General features: G+C 37.6%; 1 protein-coding gene across 1 annotated transcript; it reads right to left on the bottom strand.

The window, feature by feature from the left end:
• Positions 1 to 273: 273 nt before the first annotated feature.
• On the bottom strand, positions 274 to 20704 carry LOC111338298 (serine/threonine-protein kinase 11-interacting protein). Its single transcript, XM_022944749.2, has 34 exons — positions 20538 to 20704; positions 19535 to 19621; positions 18928 to 19046; positions 18670 to 18744; positions 18355 to 18450; positions 18058 to 18168; positions 17528 to 17614; positions 17224 to 17365; positions 16800 to 16903; positions 16549 to 16638; positions 15932 to 15973; positions 15407 to 15571; positions 14879 to 14996; positions 14600 to 14674; positions 13813 to 13911; positions 13265 to 13363; positions 12694 to 12821; positions 12007 to 12156; positions 11450 to 11524; positions 10634 to 10971; positions 9381 to 10341; positions 8080 to 8177; positions 7356 to 7440; positions 6696 to 6789; positions 6364 to 6448; positions 5853 to 5895; positions 5636 to 5698; positions 5426 to 5515; positions 5175 to 5279; positions 4614 to 4722; positions 3848 to 4014; positions 3518 to 3568; positions 1620 to 1766; positions 274 to 1082 (listed from the first exon to the last, which is right to left on the bottom strand). The coding sequence occupies exons 1-34, from the start codon at positions 20596 to 20598 to the stop codon at positions 1068 to 1070; spliced, it is 4374 nt and encodes a 1457-aa protein (XP_022800484.2). The 5' UTR covers positions 20599 to 20704; the 3' UTR covers positions 274 to 1067.
• Positions 20705 to 20746: the final 42 nt, after the last annotated feature.

The raw sequence follows: 20746 nt of genomic DNA, 5'->3' as shown, positions 1-20746 counted from the left end.
TAATTAAAGAAAAAAACAAACGTGAGTGTGTGGTTCTCCACAGTCGTATTTAAAACTGCACTTGTGTCATCGGCGGAGAACTGACGAAAGCGTATGACTTGAGGTCCCAGGTGATAACACCTTTACCGAAACGTCAAAGAATCTTCCCGCCATGCATTACGTTTGATGCTGCTTTCTCTGTCTAACACAATTTGATTTAGATGCGTGCTTCGGATAAATCGTCATGTGTGGTACATGTTTTATGTGAGTAGAATGACACAAGTTTTCCTCATCTTCATGGAATGTAGTTTATTTCTTGCTTAGTCATACTCAATACTAAAGGAATTTTTTACACAAAATATATTAAGTTTAAAGTTAATTTGTCTTGGGTTTTGTTATCCATTGACACAAATCAATTACCAAATTAATCATTTATAATCATGATTCCGCAGAGAGGAGACAGAAAGAAATTATCGCATTTCAATAAATAATCCTTTTATATTTTTTTAAACAAAATTGGGAATTTTCGTAACGAATGGTGTCGTACTCGGAACTCTCACGTCAGTTAAAATAATTTAGCGCGACTAAAATAGTTTTAAATTTTAGTTGAAATAAATTATTTACCTATATCAGAACGAGCTTCTCTGCTTCACCTCGTGTCATTTAAATTTGGGAAAAGTGGGAATGTTTCAATCAAGGTGAATAATGCCCAGGGCCACGTTATTCAAAACCGGATCAACACTTTTCCTGAGTCGGCTGAATAAGACTCATTTACATGGTAGAATGGTTGCCATGGAAGTTTAACCTTGCGTGCGCTGTGATTGGTCGGGAGATTACACCATAATTTGCATCATCTTGATGCTAGCAAAAAGTAGAGTAGAGGCTTCCATCTTAAGGGAATTATTACCTCAACTTCGCCACAAACTTTGAGTTAAATCTCCTGATTGTTTCATTTCTAAAGCGGATTATTAATTATGGGAAATTAAAGATAACGTTGGTTGAGAGTGCTTTCGTGCATACGAAAAATTTTTCGATTCTCAGCGAGTAAATGTAGTAAGGAGTACGTCAGTCCACTTCGTCCACTTCGCCTACATATTATGTTCCTGCAGAAGACAAAAAATTCAATAAAAAAATGTGTATTACAAGAGCTAGGTCATTTGTTTGTCCATTTTCAAAGTTAGCCTGAATTACTTAAGTTCGTCGTGCTCCCTCCATCCACAACCATCCTTAACATCCTTACTTTATTATTGCATCTCTTATATTTTCGAATCTTGATGACCTTATACTTTGCATAAACCAGTCTTCTTATTCTATTTAGAAAGGTGTTGTTCGTCTTGTCACGAGCGTGGGACAGTGAAAAAAAATCTGAAACTCGAGAAAAACCAATTTCGCGCTCTTCTGCTCTGCCACTGAGCCACGGAGAACTTTGTGATAAAGGCCGTCACTAGGTTCACCTTTTACACGCATCATGCAAACTGTCAAGATCAGCGATGTAAAAAGCGTCATTTAGGTAAGCAAACAAATAAAAGAATGACTTACATACTTTCCAAACGTAGCTCCCTTACACAACCTCAGTAACTACCCAACATCTTCTTCCCCCTATTCATAGCCACTGTAACAATACTCCTCCAAGGCCTTACCATTACTGAAGGATAAAGATTCTTTTGCAGCTCCACGCCAAACTGGGCCTCCCACGGTTCCTTGATCACTTTGACCAAGGAGGAAAGGGTGGGGAATGTTTCTGTCTTCAAAATCCACTGACTCTCGCCGTTCCCCACGGGGGCGTCCTGTACAATAACAGTAAAGCGACCATATAACACTCCCATTTTAATTGACTTACATTGGTTAGCCTGCAGTAAATGGTTTGAACCCGGGGGTAACATGTGAAGGTGTAGTCTGATCGTCCGGGTGAGTGTAGTCCTGAGAAGGACTGTTGTCGGTGGTAGTGACTGACGTTTCGACAACTACCACCCTTCTCAGGACTACACTCACCCGGACGATCAGACTACACCTTCACACTGTGGCTTTATGTACACAAAAACAGCTTTATGCACAGGTTGTCGAAACGTCAGTCACTACCACCGACAACAGTCCTTCTCAGGACTACACTCACCCGGACGATCAGACTACACCTTCACATTGGTTAGCCTGTTGAATACCGCATCACTTATAGTAATAATAGTAAAGCTCAACATGACCGCAATCGTTAACTTCCTCATTGTCCTTACAATCCCTGACCATATAACACTCCCAATTTAATTGACTTACATTGGTTAGCCTGTTGAATACCACATTACTTATAGTAATAATATTAAAGCTCAACATGACCACAATCATTAACTTCCTCATTGTCCTTACAATCCCTGACCATATAACACTCCCACTTTAATTGACTTACATTGGTTAGCCTGTTGAATACCACATTACTTATAGTAATAATAGTAAAGCTCAACATCACCACAATCATTAACTTCCTCATTGTCCTTACAATCCCTGACCATATAACACTACCATTTTAATTGACTTACATTGGTTAGCCTGTTGAATACCGCATTACTTATAAAATCTTATTGTTAGTATAAAAGGCTATCAGTGGAATTTAACCAAGTTATACATCCAATTTGCTCAGCTTTTGTACCAGCTCCTACTCTTTGCATTCTTGTTCAAATAAGTTACTTCAAGTCCCGAGATCTAAGCTTAAGTCTTGTGGTGATCGAAGATTTTCTATTGCAGGACGTAAATTATGGAACAGCAGATATGTATCTTTAAGAAATGCCGATTTCTTGAATTATTTCCAAAAACACTTAAAGACATATTTAATTCGCCAAGCCTTTTTCGATTTGTAAATATATTTCTATTTAATTTCCATGCTTACATATGTAGTTGTTAGATTTTTCAGGTTTTTAATACATTTTGTGATATTGTTAAGCGCCTAGAGCAATTAGTGATATAGAAATAAAGTTTATTATATTATTATTATTATTATTAATTTTATTATCATTGTTTTATCAAATATCATTATTGTTTTATCAAATATCATTATTGTTTTATCAAATATCATTATTGTTTTATCAAATATCAATGTTGTTAACTGTTATAATTGCAGTTACTATTATTATCATTATTGTTAGTCATCGCCATTATTATAACTGTTAACATAATTATTATTATTATTAGAACTTTTAATGCTCTTCACATTCTTCTCATTACTATTATTATTTTCATTTTCATCTTCTCCCTTAAAGCTCAAGAAGTAAACGTAAACGAAGCGTGTTTTTTCTTAAATCTTTTAGCAGACATTTTAATGTATTTTTTGATATATAAGGTTTTTATCATAATTTTTGTCAATATTTTGGTGATTTTATTATTATTATTATTATTATTATTATCATTATCATTATCATTATTATTATTATTATTATTATCGTTTTCCTATTATTATAGAGATAAGTAGGTGTTTGATCATGGTATTATTGGTATCAATTTGAACTTCTCTTCGGACGGGTGTAACATCGCTGTTCTACTGGTAAAACCTTACCTCGTCTGTTATACTGATCCCCATAAAGCACGAATCATCTTCAAAAAAATCCTGTGAAAACAGCAAACGTCCAGTATAAAATAATCAAGTGTAGCTGGCGTGTTTCGTTGCCCCATTTCATACTCAAGATGGTTCCATAGAAAATAACTGTCTCCAGATACCCCAGTATATATATTTTTTCCGAATGCGAGTCTGTTTGTAATTTGCCGCAATCAACTAGGTTAAAGGATAAAACGTGACCACCTTCCTCACTCTATAACCCATCTACCCAATTATTGACCAAACTCGCTTAAGACTGAGAGAACCAAAACCCTCAACAAAATTACATACCAAGCTAGTGACATCGGTGATTTTGTGTCGGGCCAAGCACACGAACGCTGGGTCCTTGAGTGGTTGGGATAGTGCTGTGTACCGAGGAACGGGCCACTGAGGATTCTGTTTGACAAGGGCTATATGAGACCGCGATGCAATCACGCTGACAGCATTCAAGCTGGAATCTAGAGGAAACAGGATGATAAATCCTTAATCAGAGGGAGAGATCACAGTGTGAACTCTCATGCACTGACAGACGAAAAAGTCTAAACAGAACGGAAGTCTTCAGTTTGGAAATTAAAGGAAAGCGCAATTGAGGTGAAAAACTCGGAACAAGTACTGAATCTGTCTTCTTGCTTTGCAACAGGAATAGCACCGGTTCAAACGTTTGGCCCGGCGAGCCATGAAAATGGGTCGAGCACAAAAAAATTGGGATCAACTGCGAAATTTCCTGGAAAAATAGTTTAAGGAAAATGACAAGCAAGAATGTTTGGTTTGACCATGGTTTGACTTGCTCTTCATCAGTTTTCTTCTTTCTTTCTTTAAAGATAAAATTTGAAAATTTGTTTTCAGCTATGTGATGAGACTAAAAGCAGCACTTTTATAAGATAAGAGTTGTCTTGTACATCATCTTCCTGAGAAGTTTACCAATAGGTGTACTGGATACAGTTTTTCTGACTCGCATCCAAACAGGAAGTCATTGAACCCAGGCTAAATTCTGTTAGGATCTTTCAATAGCGATGACAAAAGTCAGGTTACACTGCAATGCCCTGGGATCCCTTACCAGGTCTCTCCGTATTTGAGCAGCGAAAAGCCATTATAAACAACACTATGTTAGAGTCCATGTCAGGGATACTTTCACCAGCGAAGGAATCACCTGCCAAATCATTTCTCTGCGTAAGTGAAGAAACAAAATCATTGTTAATAGAGAGCTGAAAGATAGTAGTTAACAATAAGGAGGGAGGGTGGGGTAGTTAAAAACTCTTTTAAAACAGGTTTTCTTGGCCTGAAACGACAAAAGTACCGCTTAATTCTTTTAAGTAAGGGTTTTGTCGGAATGAAGAATTTGCAGTAGTAGTTTCCGATAATGCGTAAAGTAATTCTCTCTTTCTTAGAGGAGTACGAGAAAAAAAACCGTTTTCTCCTCAGAACAACACCATGATCCGATCAAGGCTTGAATCTGTAACATTTTTTCCAGAGCCCAGTGTATTAAATAAGATCACCGAGTGCTGCAAAGAAATCTCAAATTTACCTGCAGAATCACGCTTTTTGCAAGAATCGACTAAGTGAAGTAAGGCCTTGTAAACACCTCTTGTTCTTCAAGTAACAGATCAAAATAGCCTACCTCGGTGCTAAACCTGTAATACTGATCTTTGTCTTCAAACACTTGCTTTTTGGACACGTGCTCCAGAGCTCCCACATTCAAGAGTAACTGACCGATTTCTACACCCTGCAAAATTGTTAACGCTTGCTCACAAAATACTTCGATAAGGAGAGAGATCCGTCATCACATAGCATTGTATCACGAAATACTCTATTAACAACCAAAAGAATTGATTTCATTACTTCGCCTTAATTTTCAATAATCCTACTGACCTCGACTCTGGTTTCTACTTCTTTAACGTGAATCAACCAGTCCACAAACTCCCTGCCCACAAAACAGCTTGAATAGGTACCTAACAAACTCTGTTGTAAAGAAAGTGGAGGCACAAGGCCAGTAGAAGATATCAGTGATTCTGAAAAACGAACCAGGGACCATACCAAAGCTGGACATGTCTTTAAAAGTAAACAGAACGTTTCACTAACCTTGCGATCTTTTATCAATGGAGGATCAACGAAATGGACGGCCTGTTGATGTAGTCGCTCTCCCTATGAAATGCGCAAAACTTTCCTCAGACTAATAACAAGAAACCTGGAGAGATTGTAACTGATGTGTGCACATTCTGGATATAAACATTTCTGTTTCATCATATACACATCCACTCGGTTAAACCCATGAGGCAGTTTTATCAAAAAAACTTACCATTAAAATTGGATCTTCCGGTCTTATCTTAAAGACTTGAGACCTGGGAGAAATTATTATTACAAGTTTAGTTTTGAGATTCTGGTGATGTCACAGGCCAATTAAACAAGCGTGGAAAAAAACCTGAAAAAACCTACTAATTAGCGACAAGCGGAGGACACTTGCAAGCCGTGACAAACGCGGAAAGTAATGTAACCAGCGACAAGCGCGGGAAATTATGTAACCAGCGACAAGCGCGGGAAATCATGTAACTAAAGACTACCGCGGGAAAACATTTCATCAGTGACTAGCGTGGGAGAGCAAGTGACCGAAGAAAGCGCGGATAACTTGTAAAAAGAAAGAAGAGCGGAGGACATGTAACAAACAAGTTGGATGGAAAAATACCTATACTTGAAACGAGCGCGGGGAAGTTTACCTGGACAATAAACAGTGACATTCGGCGAAAGGAAAATTTCTTTGGCTTACTAGATGCCACGGCATAAAATATACGTCATATACTAAATCAACTTACCTAATGTGCGCCAGCGTTTGAGGATGAGGCGGAGAAACGACAACAGGTCTAGAGTCCGCCTTCGTTTTGGCTTTATGCACAACATCTGAAAGGAAAGTAAAATAGAAAAAACAAATACGATATCCACATTACACAAAGTTATCACCTGTGAAGTGCTAACTTGCCACAAAACGAAATCGTCTTAACTAATTAGGAAAGCAATGTAAAGCAGGAAGAACCTACAATGACGAATAAGATTATTGAGGCGCAGTTCATATCATTGTATTTTCATAATCGGCATTGTCGTATAAACTGGATTTCACTATTTCATAGCTTAAAAAATAATATCTTACTTGTAAACACATTTAGGAACTCTTCACAACGATCTTTGTCACGGACCAGAAAATCATAACAAGCACCTTGAGCGGAGAATTCAAGACGAAAACTCTGAGGAGAAAAACTGTCGCTTTTCAGCACCAAGACAATCAGGTAATATGCTACTTAAAAGTTGCGAAAAGTTACGAGACTTGAAATTGTCTAGTCTCCTTTACAGCCGTTGTTAGGTCTCGTCAGGTCACGCAATCGGCATTCCAGGAGAGAAGGCTGCTCGGGGCGGTGTGTGACGACCCAAACGCGGCGTGCGTTTTGAAACGTGCGTGTGCTGTCGGAGGTGGTGGGGGTGGGGGAGGGGATTCATCTAACACCACGCCAAGCGCACACCTAGACACAAATTTTCAAAAAGTGTCCCTTGCGTAACGTTTTCACTGTTGGCAACTGTGCAGAAAAAAGTGCTAGAATAATCGATTTCCACAAGCGCGATTCTCATGAAAAAATACTTGTGAAAGGATAACATGACAAAATATCCAACTGAGCCAATTGTACTCAGAAATTTCGTTAATTTCTGCGCTGAAACGTGTGGAGGGGGGGGGGGGAGAGAGGATGAGGGTTCGGCTGCTCCGCTGCCTATGAAACCAAAGGAGACTTGCAGCGGTTGAACGTGTATTGATATTTACCTGACTACCGAGTCCTCTATCAATGAAATGCAAACTATCTAAAGGATGAGATACCAGTGGTGTGAGGCATTCATCGGGTGTCCCGCTAAAACAAAAAAAACAAACAATGTTAGCATCGAGTGACACCCCAGTGAAAAAAAAAAAAAACAATGCGAGCATAGAAGGGCTGACCCAAGAACAGAACATAGCACATAACGACCAGACAAAGACTCTAACCTGGAATCTGAGATGCGGAGCTCAGTGTGTAAACCACTTACACACCTACACTTCAACAAATACGATTCATTGTTTGTATGTTAGGGTGTTTGCTAAATTTTTTTACATATTGGAGGATGATATCCCCTTGTACTTGGTTTTTCGATGATCAACATGTGATTTCTCCCCGCAATATCCTCACATTATCACGGAAACAGGTTATGAGATTACAGCGTAATTAGAATAGTATAGTAATATTAGCATAGAAGGGCCAATTCATTTTTGGAATGCTAATAAACTATTATTATTATTATTATTATTATCATCATTATTATTATTATTATTATTATTATTATTAGAAGAAGTTGATATCTTGATCTAATAACGAATTCTTGTAACTGATTTACAAGGAAACGTGTAGCAGCTTGAGCGGAGAATTAACAATCAGGTCTTAGAAGTTTAAGGGTTTAAGGCAAAAGATAAACTACCGGTGGTTTGAGCGGTTCTGAGCACTTGGTTAACACAGTACCTTCCTCTGACGGAAAATCTACAAAGGTAGAACATGATACTGGATACAATCATAACGGCAGGTGTTTCTTCAGTGTCGCCATAAATAACAACTGGAGCCTAAAATCAACAAGTACACTTGATTTACTAAAAGACAAAGAGAGATGACACGTTGATGGTAGAGCAAAACAAAACATCTGTCTCAGGCCAAAGAATGCGCCATACAGAGGCCACAATGACGAGACCCCCCTGACGTCTCCCATTCGATCTCCCCGCTACCCCCTCTACCCAAAAAACAACAAAAAAAATTCGTGTGGTTGAAGATACTGTGAAAACTGTCGAGTACGGGATATTTTCTAAGGTCCGCTTATTAAAGGATGCTTCTTATCACACGTTTGAATTCACGCACTGAAATAGAAAAGCAGGCCACTACGCTAGCAGCCATGGATAGCTATTTCGGCTGTGTTATCATGCCTCATGCGCACGTCATAGCTGAGAAGAGATGGCTTATGGGTTCTTATGTGAAGGTTATGTAAAGGAGGTAGGGGAATTAAAAATAGTGCACTTTTAGGGGGTGTTAAGGATGATAAAGGTAAGGGTGCTGTAGAAGTTGTGTTTCTTCTCAAGTGTTCTGCGTGAGGAACCTCTGTCTTAAAGTGCACCTAAACCCAAAACCTTTTTTTTCGCTTAACGAAATAAGCGTATTTTTAGAGTGTTTCTTAGCAAAATTTTTTTTATTTGCTCAAATCTTCAATTTTCTCTGCCCAGTCAAAATACGAAAAATTCGGCCGCCATCTTACCCCACGACCGAGTTTAAAGAGGAATGGCTCTAGCGGGTAATGTGACGTCAAATTGAGAACACGAAAGTCTGCATTTCACACATTTTCACTTGTTTGGGAAGGTTGTAGTCGATATTGTCCGAAAATATGCCGACTAAGTGTGTTGTAGGAGGATGTAGCAACGTGCGAAATTTGCAAGAGGGTATCGCGCTTCACAGATTCCTCATACAACACACCAAGTCGGCATATATCGACGACAACCTTCCCAAACAAGTGAAAATGTGTGAAATGCAGACTTTCGTGTTCTCGATTTGACGTCACATTACCCGCTAGAACCATTCCTCTTTAAATTCGGCCGTGGGGTAAGATTGCGACCAATTTTCCGTATTTTGACTGGGCACAGAAAATTAAAGATTTGAGCAAATTAAAAATTTTTTGCACAGAAATACTCCAAAAAATAAGCTCACTTCGTTAAGCGGAAAAAAATTCTTGGGTTTAGGTGCACTTTACGCCTCGCAAATGAGTAAAAGAAAAAACATATTACCTTCAACAAGCAACAGAACCTCTCTTTGCTTCCCCACCGAAACAGCGACACTTCGAAATACAACTTCAACTTGTGATCGCAATTTGAAAATTCATCCGCCGTTAGGCGAAAGTTCAAAGCTGCATTAGGTTCGATAACATTACAACTTGGAGTCGTCGGTCGGGAACTTGTACCACTCGTACTGCTCCGAGAATCCAGCGAGCTGCTTGGACTAGTTCCAGGCTTTAAACGATTTATCAAGTTATTAAAAAATAGTTTTGGCGTAGGCGTTCTCGGTAAACTCGAAGACATTTTCGTTTGTTGAGGAGTGCTTTCCGTCGATTTCGTTGGCCCTCTGTCAGTATTTACACTTCGACCAAATTTCCTTGTCACAGGAGACCTTCCGCTTGAATATTGTTCTGAAATTTTCCTTGTTGAAGTTTTCGGTGGGCGTTTTTGTGCCACATTTGCGGTGTTAGTTGGCAGCGACTGGCTCATAAACTCACCACCCTGATCAGAATCATCAGACTTCGATTCGAGTGGTGTCGATGGACGGTTGTCAATCATTACGTCAGCTTGTTTGCTTCTACCCCTTGCAATACCATTTGAATTTTGAGCTCCAATATTATAAACATTTCTACCCGCCTGGGTTGAAGAAATATCGGGGCGTGGAGGTAGATAAGAGTTACCCGACTGTTTTAAGGAACTTGTTAAAGCACTTGTTCTTATTTGAGGCGAACTTCTGTCCTTTATCCCATATTTTTCATTCTCGTTCACTTTAAACCTTCCAGAGTCTTTGACTACATATTTTTTCTGAACGTTTCCGTTTCCAGAGGAAGAATCTTTGCCATTTTCGATCAAAATTGTCTTTCCTTTAGTGTTGGTGCACAAGTCGGGTACAGTTGGAGACTGATCCGAAGACTCTGTTGACTTTGGAACAACATCAGGGTGTTTTGCAGCACCAATTCCATTCGTTGTAAGCCTATGATATGAACCATATTTGCATATCAAAAGTAAGTGTTCCTGCTTTAAGAAGAGTGTTATTTGAGTCTTCGATTGCCAATCACTAATCGCAAATGTTTTAACTTATAATCCCATTAATTCACGCTTGGAAAGAAAACCATTGCAAAGAAAAAAAATCAATTTGAAAGGTATTTGACGAAAGAACTTGCCACAGAGCATTTTATAATCCGCCCTTTACAGTCAGTTTCAAAACAGTGTACAGACTAAGATTAAAAAAAAAAAAAGAAAAGAAAAAAAAAAACACGACATACCCTTTATCCTCTGCTGACGTAATCTTCCAGCCTGTTTTCGCTACTTTCTGAATTTCCTCTGTAGCTTCAACGAAAGACGATGAGGAAGAAGACGATGATAACTGGTGGAGAGGTGTAACAGACATGTCGCCATTCAAGGTCTTGATAGAACTGACGTTCAGTTTGGATGCTTCCTTGTGCTTTCCTAGCACGTGTCCAGTCACATGGTCGAGAGTGAAAACCGGTTCGACCTGAATTACGGGCGAGGATACTTGAACTGTGAGAGAACTGCCACAGTCAGGACAGAATGCATCATCGGAATCGACTGGTTTTCTGAACTCCGCCGAACACTTCAAGCACTGAAATTCATAAAAAAAAAATATATATATATATACATACCTCTACAATTCATTAAAAATATTACTACTGTATTATTAAAAGTAAATTAGAGGGGATAACTGGTTTATGCATCGTGAGAAATCAGCTACATTTCTCAGGTTGGTCGTTTGGAATGCGTGTTAATCTAATCCATATTAGAACTTCCTCGAAGTCTCGCTCGCATATAAATGAAAGAGAACATATTTTCTCCAGTCAGTCCTGTAGATAATTACGAAGGACGGAGTGATTCTCACAAGTGAACTGTGATAAAGAAAATTGCAGAAAAAGAACCTCGGCCCCTAACATGTGGCTACTCAACTCAGCTGGTGATGATGTTCAAGATGTCAAAGCCTGAATTTTTCAGGCTTTTTCAATATCGTAACAACACAACAACGTTTTACTCAGGAGGGTGGGGGGGGATTTATCTTAAAGTATATCACTGCTCGTGTCTTCCCTTACCTGTAGACGTTCAAGAAAAACTTTTCTCGTTTCTCCCTTTGCTGTAACAAAAGGTTCCAGGACTTCTGCCAGTTGCTATAGGAGAGGAATAACTTAATATCAAAGACATGTTGTTGAGAAGACTTAAATACTTGAATCTTATTTAAAAAAAAAAAAAAAAAAAAAAAACGCGAGCATGATACTTTCCATTTTCAGGTAACTCCTTTTGAGATCTTCTGGCCTACACTACATCCGCACCAGTCAGTCCGTGATTGCAATGTTTTGTTTTTCATGAAGAGAAAAAGTTGTGCCTGATTTTCAGCCGCGTGTCCTGCACCGAACACTTGGCAAACTCCAGTCACACTGATTTGTGATATTCGAAAGGAGTACAATCAACCAATGAGTACTAGAAACAAAAACACGTAAAAGGTACAAAGGGCGGGAGAAAGCGCGTGTGACCACGATACGGCAGGGTTGCTTCTAATGCATCATCCGATTAATAGAGAACTGCCAATAAAGTAAAGGTACACTAAAGTGCCTAATCGAAAAATGCCCCCAAGTCAATTCAGTAGCTTTACCACGGCAGTTTCGTAGTCCTCCATTGTATAGTCTCGGCTTTGTCGCTCACGATTTATGTAGTCAAACCTCAGATGTATAACTGAATGATTATCTTCCGTCCGACCCACGTTTACATCTCTTAATAAACTTGTTTCCAGTCGGGAAATGACCTAGACAAAACAATACAAGTATTACTTTTATATTCTACCTGGTCGTGGTGTAAGTAGCTCCCCACCTCTACCCCACATAAAAACACCACAGCAAATTCTGATTAAGCGTCATGCACCCTAAAGTACCTTTCAACCAGTTAATAAGCTTTTCGCATTGCGTAGAAAGCAAAAAAATTTACTATTCAACAAGAATCACAATATCAACAGGTGTACATTTGACCAAAATCTTGCCTAATTAGCCTAAAATCTTGCCTAATTAGCCTAAAATCTTGCCTAATCTTGCCTCTAATTAGCACGATTTCACGGGCTCTGAAATTTACCTTAAAATATCTAAATTGAAATATTTTTCCGTCGCTAAATGTTTCATCCATCGTTTATCTCACACTGTTTTCTTATCATAGTCTGACATGTGGATCATGGTGTTTCAAATGGGAAGTACTAGCCTTCAACGACTTCGACTACTCATGGGCAAAACTTCAACTGTGAATATTTCCTAAAAATTTGCTGCTGCAACCGTCTGTCTTAATAAACTCTAACCTTGCCCGCAAAGTTCTTCTCTATAATGAAGTTATCCCTGACCGTCAGAAACAGGTTCTCATCACCACCTTCAGCCTCATCTAACGGTGACTTTACTGTCACGACAAAATGGTGCCCATCTGGGATATCTGAAAACCATAAAAAAAAAAAAAAAAAAAAGAAAAAACTAAAATTATTATCTTTCTTACTCTTTCTATTCATAGGAAGCCCTCGATAGTGTAGGTTGCATATCACAAATAAACCTGCTCTCTTATTTTAGTTGCCATTTTTCCACTTTTAATTAAATATCAAGGGCAATTTAGGAATTAAATGGTTTTACTTCACCGCACAACATAGCTCGACATGATTGGTCTAGGAAACTCGGGCCATCCTCTCAAACAATCAAAACATCCTACCTAAAACATCCTACCTAAAATCAATGACGACTTGATCCCTCTCTGTTTTTCTTCGCTTAAGTTTCTTTTGTTTTAAATGCATATTCAACTTTTCTGTCTCAGAGGTAGGCTCAACGGAAAATCCCGTTAAAAACACAAATATTTCTAGAAATATCCACCTTACAAAAATCTCTTACCTTCATCCGAGAGAATACTGAAAGTACTCGACGGACTGTTTATCTCTATTGTATTATCCGTAAAACTCTGAGTGGACTCTGTGCGAATGACACTTGATGCTATAAAACAGCAAAAAATAATACGCAAGTTTCACACTGCGGGGCACATGAATCTGAATCGTTCCTAAAACCTGACGACTTCCATCGTTTGAATAGTTTTCATTTAGGTGGAGAAAAAGTTAAATCACTTCAATGTGACAAAAATAATTATTATTTACGGCTTTATCTGTTATTGCAGGACATGACAACATGACCAATAATTTACTCAAAATTACAATATAATAGCTTAGAAAAGATTTTTTGAAACTTTTACGAGGAAAACTATTCAAATTTCACATCTACAGGAAGGCACAATGCCGTCACGTACAACAAGTGTTATTTTCAAGGACTTTACAGACAATGAACAAAATGCTTATTTATTAAAATTGCCAATTTGGCTCTAAACCTCTAGTTCTTACTCAGCGACTAAGAAATTCGTGGCAGTCGTATTGGTGGAGGGCTCCACTTACCGTGATCTAACAAAGATTCAGCAGACACATGTACACTGACAGGGGCTATTTGTTCCTGTTCTTGTGCGTGAACTACATGGTCAATGGCTGGTAACCATCCTGAGAAGGCATTATAAAATACATCTATCTTGAAAGCAAAATCACAGTCCTGCAAAACTCCATCCTTGAAACTGGAGAAGTACGGTTATGGTTTCTTTCCAAGAGATACAATGTAAGAGGCCTTTCGACTTTCGAGGTCTCTCGAGAACTTCCAATGTGTGGTTGCGATGATAAAAACAAAGCGCACTTTGGGGCGAATCATTTCTTACTCGACTACATTAGAGTTAATAATCCAAAAAATATTTCTTACTCACGCATATCTGGTCTAAATGCGTTACGTGACCGACTATACCCAACTGGAACTGGTGAATATTCAGTGATACTCCCTGCGTGAGAAGCTTCTCGCAAATATTGATTGAAGATGAGAGAGCACTTTGATGCTATTTCATGAAGCTCAAAGTTTTCCTCAAGCGTTGCTTCTTGGAACAAATAATGACTGCGGACAAATATCCGGGCATATTTTCATGCCAAATAGAGGCCACCATTTACATATAAAACACTGTGTTTATAAATCTGATCGTTCTTTGAATGCAGAGTTGCATACAGGAAAAGCATCACCATTGTCAAACGGTCAATAAACTTTGGAAAGTACGGTCAAAATTTCAACCAGTTGTGAAAACTTAGAAAATTATTTAGGGCACGACTTGGTATCGGGGAAAAAAAATGACAAAAAAAATGTCACCAGCACCTTCTCCACCCAGCTGCCTCAATTTTTTTAGGTCTTCCACATCATTGGCATGTTCCAAAGCTTGATCAATAGGCGCTGTATCAATGGAAAATGAAACAATTGTTTATTATCAATTTGACGATACTGCAACCTCTTTTAAAGTGCAATCAGATCAAACTTGAGCAACACGGTTGGAAACTGAGTACTCCTTTAGAGAAACTTCATCAACAAATTTTAGTACCCTTGTAACTATTCTTATTTGTTCGTTTGCTTGTTTTTTAACCATGTTGTGACACTCACTAGCAGTCGATGTCGACGGGCCTGTGAGCAGTTCATCAGTAGGTGAAGTCAGTCCTTCCTTGTCATCATCGAAGTCTATTTCCCTGGTCACAACTCTGCGTCCTTTCTTGTTTCTCCTCTGTAAATAAGAAATGAAAGCTGTAAATGTATCTTTAAACAAGTTAAGGGGTACAGTTGTAGACGACAGTGATTTTTATAACTGTATGTAATAAAACACTGCAGTAAGCTGCAGGGACACTTTGAGAGGTTTGCATTTGTTCAAGTAAGGTGTAACATGGATTTTTTTGTCACATACAAATGTTTCTAAAGATGAAATTTTGCTTGAAAAGTTTTCTCCTGGGATTTTTTAGTTTTTCATGGAGACCTGTGGATGAAATTTACTCAAAAAAGCTATCTTCACCTTTGATTCCCTAGGTTCACATGGAGACCTGAGAATAAATTTTTCCTTAAAAGCTGTTAATTGACCTAGATTTTCAAGGTTTACACAGAAACAAAAGGGTAAAATTTTACTTTAAAAGCTCTCTTCACCTTGGGTTTTCTAGGTTTAGATGGAGAATTTGACTCTTCTTGAGACTCTGATGACTCCATTAAATCTTCCTCGACTTTCCTGATGGTTTTAACTCGATGGTGCGTCACAGATGTTTCAGGGATATAAGATAACATGGACACTGGATGCACATTTCTACCAAGTAACTGTGCAAAAAAAGTTGAATAATCGATGCAAAAATTAGTTAGCTTACAATAATCCACTTTCCACTTACATGTACCTCTATAAGGAGATCTGGGTCTTAAGGGAAAATTTCATGTACAGTTCACATGTAAAACACCTTTGGAAGTTAAGGGTTGTTAAAAAAAAATTGTACTTACAATGTTCATAGATTTTAATGTTCACTTGATATAATTATTTGTCAGTCTGTGACAAACCTTAAAATACTGGAGCAATGCAAAAAGTTGATGCACAGGTACCTTGATTAAATTTCAGTTACTGGCATTTTATTAGTTGTCCTAACAAATTAAACATTAATTTTTCTTTTAAGGAACTGCATGACTTACCACTTGCTCTTCAGAGTCTAGAGGCTTCCCATCAAGTTTGATCTGGAAAAGAGAAAAAAGATTTTGGGAATTATAAACACCTACACTAAATAGGAACTACTATAAAGGAGAACCTTGCTGATGTCATTATGGTAATAATTATGTTCAAAACACCTTTTAATATATGTTTCAAATGTGATCAAACTTTGAGGGGCACTAAATGGGATTATTACACAACTCGGGAAGTCAGAGGGCCAATAACTAAAATCAACCAGTCAAAATGCTCCATTGCCGGTCAATATTCTCTCAGTATTGGACCGGGCACTGTCCCGAATGGTCCCGAATGATACCACACTTGTGTCCCTTTCAACGTCAGTCGTGTAATAAATCTCCTATTAACCAAGCTTGCTCAGGACCGTACTGGAAGAATATCGGCCCTTGGTCTTTTTTGTACGGACCGAGCTGCGCTCGGTCCGTACAAAAAAGACCAAGGGCCAATATTCTCCCAGTACGGCCCTCACGCTTGGTTAATAAGGTATATATAATGAAATGTAGAAAGTGGAATCAATACTCATTTTCTTTGATGATATGAAGAAAAATTTATCACAAACTTTTTCTTTAATGTCTAGTATACTTACTGGTTCAACACGAGGTATAGGATATAAACATGCGATTGTAGCTCGTCTGTAGTAAGCACAGAATACAACAGGATTTCCTTGAAGGTTTAACTAAAATAACAAAAAAATCATTTATTAATAATAATAAATAGTGATACCATTTCATCTATTCATAATCAATTAGTCTATTTAATGCAACTATTAATCATAAATCTGACTCACAGTTCAATTGTTACAGTTATTAATTATGAATGATTATCAAATTTACTCACTGATATAAGGTCATGAAGGAAAGCTAGTGGTGCAAGTTCTGATAAAGCTGCTATGCAGTTAAAAGAAACATCAAGAACTCGTAACTTGGAGAATGCCTGGAGACCTACAGAGAAAAGTACCAAACAAAAAACTGTAAGTAACAAGGTTGATCATAAGAAAACACTACATGTACAAAATAAAAGCTTGCGGCAACATGTGACTCAGTGCAAATGGATAACAAATTTGTGTTTGTCTGAAGGTTCAGTTAGTGCGTTGTCATGTAAATACACTCAAAAGTCTCTCATTAGCCATTGGGTAACTGCATCAGCATAAGATTTCCAAGTCAAGGCTTTGTAAGGCTTTGTGTTCAGCTGAAGCTGTTCAGTCTTCATGTGATAACCCAAAGTCATAAAACAATTGCCAAAAATACAAGTTAACTCACACCTTTCAAATTCTGCAAGTTGTTATTTTTTAATAAAAGTGTGGTCATGTTCTTGAAGATCAATGTTCTGCCTTGAGCTGGTGGCACAGGAATGCATTCTAACTGGTTAAATCCCAAGTTCAAGTGTTGGATGTCAGACAAATACTGCAACAAAAAACATCTGGACAAATTAATAAAAAAAAAGACTTTCATAAAAAATGTGAAAAATGATCAAATTTCATTACAATCACTTATTAATAAAATAATATCCATCCAAAAAAGAAAGGAAAGAAAGAAAAATAGATGAAATTTGCATTTACTTCTTACCTCCCAATTAACCAAGGACTCATCATCTTCAGTGATATTAATACTGTTGTGGCTAAGATTTAGGACTTCAGCTGCTGGCAATAGTTTCTATTAACAATGAAATGGAAAGGGTCAACTTTGGAAATACTTTCTCTTTCTTCAGTAATATCTGTTACAGTTATTGTAGTAACAATTCTAATATTGCCGTTTACATGTATCTTTTTAAAGGTGCAAAGTTATGCAAATACATTTGAAATATCCTGACTCCCTCATCAAAAATAAATCAAGAATTCTAAATTTCAAAAAAAATAAATAAATAAAGTGATTCACAATCAGAAGCTCTATTTGAGTAAAGGGCAGTTAAATGCTTCATCCAGGTGTAACTAGATGGTACGATTCATTTTGCAAACCAGGATAGGTAGATCATTGGATTAATTTTCTCTCACAAAAACTGCTACTACAGCTGGATTAATACTATGTACAGTATTTGAAAATTAATCTTGATTTTAAAGTAATTTAACACAAATTCAACTGAAAAGAAATGTACAAACCACAGAATCATCAACTTGCACAATGCCATTGTAACTCAAATCCACATTTTTCAGTTGAGGCCAAGCTGATGGGGCAGTGGAGAGATCTCCACCACAGCGATCAAACACTTCCTGGTATAGAAATAATTATTACTAAGTTGTATGATCCTTTAGTCTCTGATTGAGAGAATATGAAGCTTTACAAGAGAGGAGTGGCCAGGATGCTATCCAGATCTCTTGATCTGTATTCTTGACTTGTGCAAATGCCAAAATGACTTTCCATTAACATATAATACTCAATAAAAAGTGCATACTTACATTAAGTGAGATAAGTGACCTTTTACATGCAAGTGTCTTGAGTTGGGGTCTTAAACTTTGAATTCCTGTGATGAATCCTACTGGAACTTTCTTGATCTGTTGAAATAGAATAAGCTGCCTCTGTTGTGGATTCATGAGACACAGCCTCATGAATCCACAACATTTTCACCCACTGTGATGATGAAAATTGTTGTCCATGGGGTACAAACCATGCTAAACCTTTGTCAACTTATTAATGATACTACAATAGCCAAATTGCCCTTAGTTCACACAAGTACATGTATGAGAACTGATGTTAAATAACAGGTTTATTACCTCTAGCACTTGCAATGCTCGGAAACAAGAAACGTTGATAAGTCCATCAAAATGGGAACATGCTCCTGGTACAAGCTACAAGAAAATACAGAAGAGTTATCACCATTTAGAGACTGTTCAGTCACTTATAGCTTTGATAAGCTACTACAGATAGAGAAAGCTTCCTTGAATGTGGTCGGGAATGTAGATTAAATTAATAATAAGAATCAAAATGTTTACACATGCAATGAAAACTTAATGTATTCAAACTCATATTACCCGTAGAGAAGGTGTCCTTCTAAGAAAGTCATGAAGGAATGTAATAGCTTTCCTGTCTTTGTTATCAACAATTTGCTGGTGATTGAAGACATTTCCCTGCTCGTGTATACCTTGTTGATCTGACATGAGAAAATTATAACTTGAAATTGAACAATTACATGAACCATAAATTGTTTTCTTGATACTGTGGGTCACGATCCTCAAAAATTTCTTTTAGTGTCGATCCTCAATTCTCGATCCTGGATACTCGATACTGGAGCCTCTATCCTCAATCCTCATTTCTTGATAGTTTCAAGTATCAAGGATCAAGTATCAAGTCGAGACTGTCAACTTACTTTTAAGGGGTACTGTAAGACAGCATTAAAATAACCATCATAGAGAGTTATAGTAAAGGTAAATAAAAGGTAAAACCCTAAACAGAAAAAGATACAGTAGATGGCTTCTTTAGGCTAGCAGTTAAGCTTTGTATACAAGTAAATTTGGGCTGAATTTGATTAGGATCATCACAACAAATGCACATACAAGTTGTAAGATCAGATGGTCAAGACAAACAATTAGCTTAGGGGACATCCTCTAGCAGTTTCACAATCAAAATTTTCCTCTTTACCTGATATGCTTTCAAAGCACTGATTTAGGAATGCAAGTGATGTGGCTGTTAAGCACAACTGACTCTCTTGCCTTAATATAGGATCTCCTGGAAAAGCAAAGAAATGTTAAATTTCCTTCAGTTAGGCCTGGCAGAATAATATTTAAAGATAAGATTTAGCTCACCTTTAATCTTTTGTACAAGCAAAGCACGAATGAAAGAGAGGCACCCCACCCCCATTGGGAAAATATTTCAACATAGGGAAAACATGCATGACTACAAAATAGTTTTTATTGCTCAAGTGAACAGTGACTCCAACACTTTCTGAATAACATCACAATTTTTTAAGAGTCCTTTGTCTCAGCCTACTATGTAACATCTCACTAAAAGTTTATTCCAGGAAAACAAGGAACAACATTCTAGACATTAATTTTGTCCTAACAGTATTGGAGTTACTTTGATTGTTATTTTCTATTCCCCAGATGTTTGCGTTTCATCGAAATTATTTACTACTAAAGGGAATATTTCATCTTGTTGTGACTTAACAAGCAATGCACTAACTGCTCAAAGCCTTAAGGAAATATATTTTACTAACTCAATCAAGTTTAAATTTCAGCAGATCGATAAGTGAAAGCTAACACCCAAACATGGGAAAATAAATTACTTTCAACCGTCTAAGAATTCTTTCTTTCTTTACTTTAACCAGTGGTAAGGAAAATGAAGATCTAACCCTTCAAAAAAAGTTTTAGAGTCTTAAGAGGAAACGGTATCACAGCTGGTGTCAGAACTAACATCATCACATGACCACCATCCTCAAATGATCGTAATTTGTTCATAAACGACGTGCAATACCAATTTATTCCTTCATGAGGAAGATGCACGCCTCCTGTATCTCAAAATAACGAACTTTCTACTCAAAGAGCAAGAAAATAAGGTTTTAAAGAAAAAACATTCATTGAACTATGATGTACGTGAGTGATGCACGCAATTTAAGTGATAACAAACCACAATGTTGAAAACGCACCGTGTAACTGAAGAAGAACCGAAAGCTTGTCCAGAAGCTCATTTCCTCTGTGGTATGACATTGTGATAGGGTGCTTAAAGAGTCATTTTACGCAATTTTATACTTTCACAAATGTCAAAATTAGTCCCATGATGTCGCCTTGTCTGGAGTTTTTTTTTGGTTGAAATCGAGGCTGAAGTCACGCGCTTTCCTCGGTAATGTTATGGTCA

The sequence above is a fragment of the Stylophora pistillata genome, chromosome 12 (genome assembly GCF_964205215.1).
Source record: "Stylophora pistillata chromosome 12, jaStyPist1.2, whole genome shotgun sequence".
NCBI classification, from domain to species: domain Eukaryota; kingdom Metazoa; phylum Cnidaria; class Anthozoa; order Scleractinia; family Pocilloporidae; genus Stylophora; species Stylophora pistillata.
This window is presented reverse-complemented; position numbering and strand designations above follow the sequence as displayed.

Coding starts and splice junctions, on each gene's coding strand:
- LOC111338298 (XM_022944749.2), bottom strand. CDS start 20,598: ATGTCATACCACAGAGGAAATGAGCTTCTGGACAAGCTTTCGGTTCTT. Junction 14,997..15,406: donor CTAAACCTAGAAAACCCAAG/GTGAAGAGAGCT, acceptor TCTTATTTACAG/AGGAGAAACAAGAAAGGACG. Junction 6,790..7,355: donor ATAGAGGACTCGGTAGTCAG/GTAAATATCAAT, acceptor TTTTCTCCTCAG/AGTTTTCGTCTTGAATTCTC.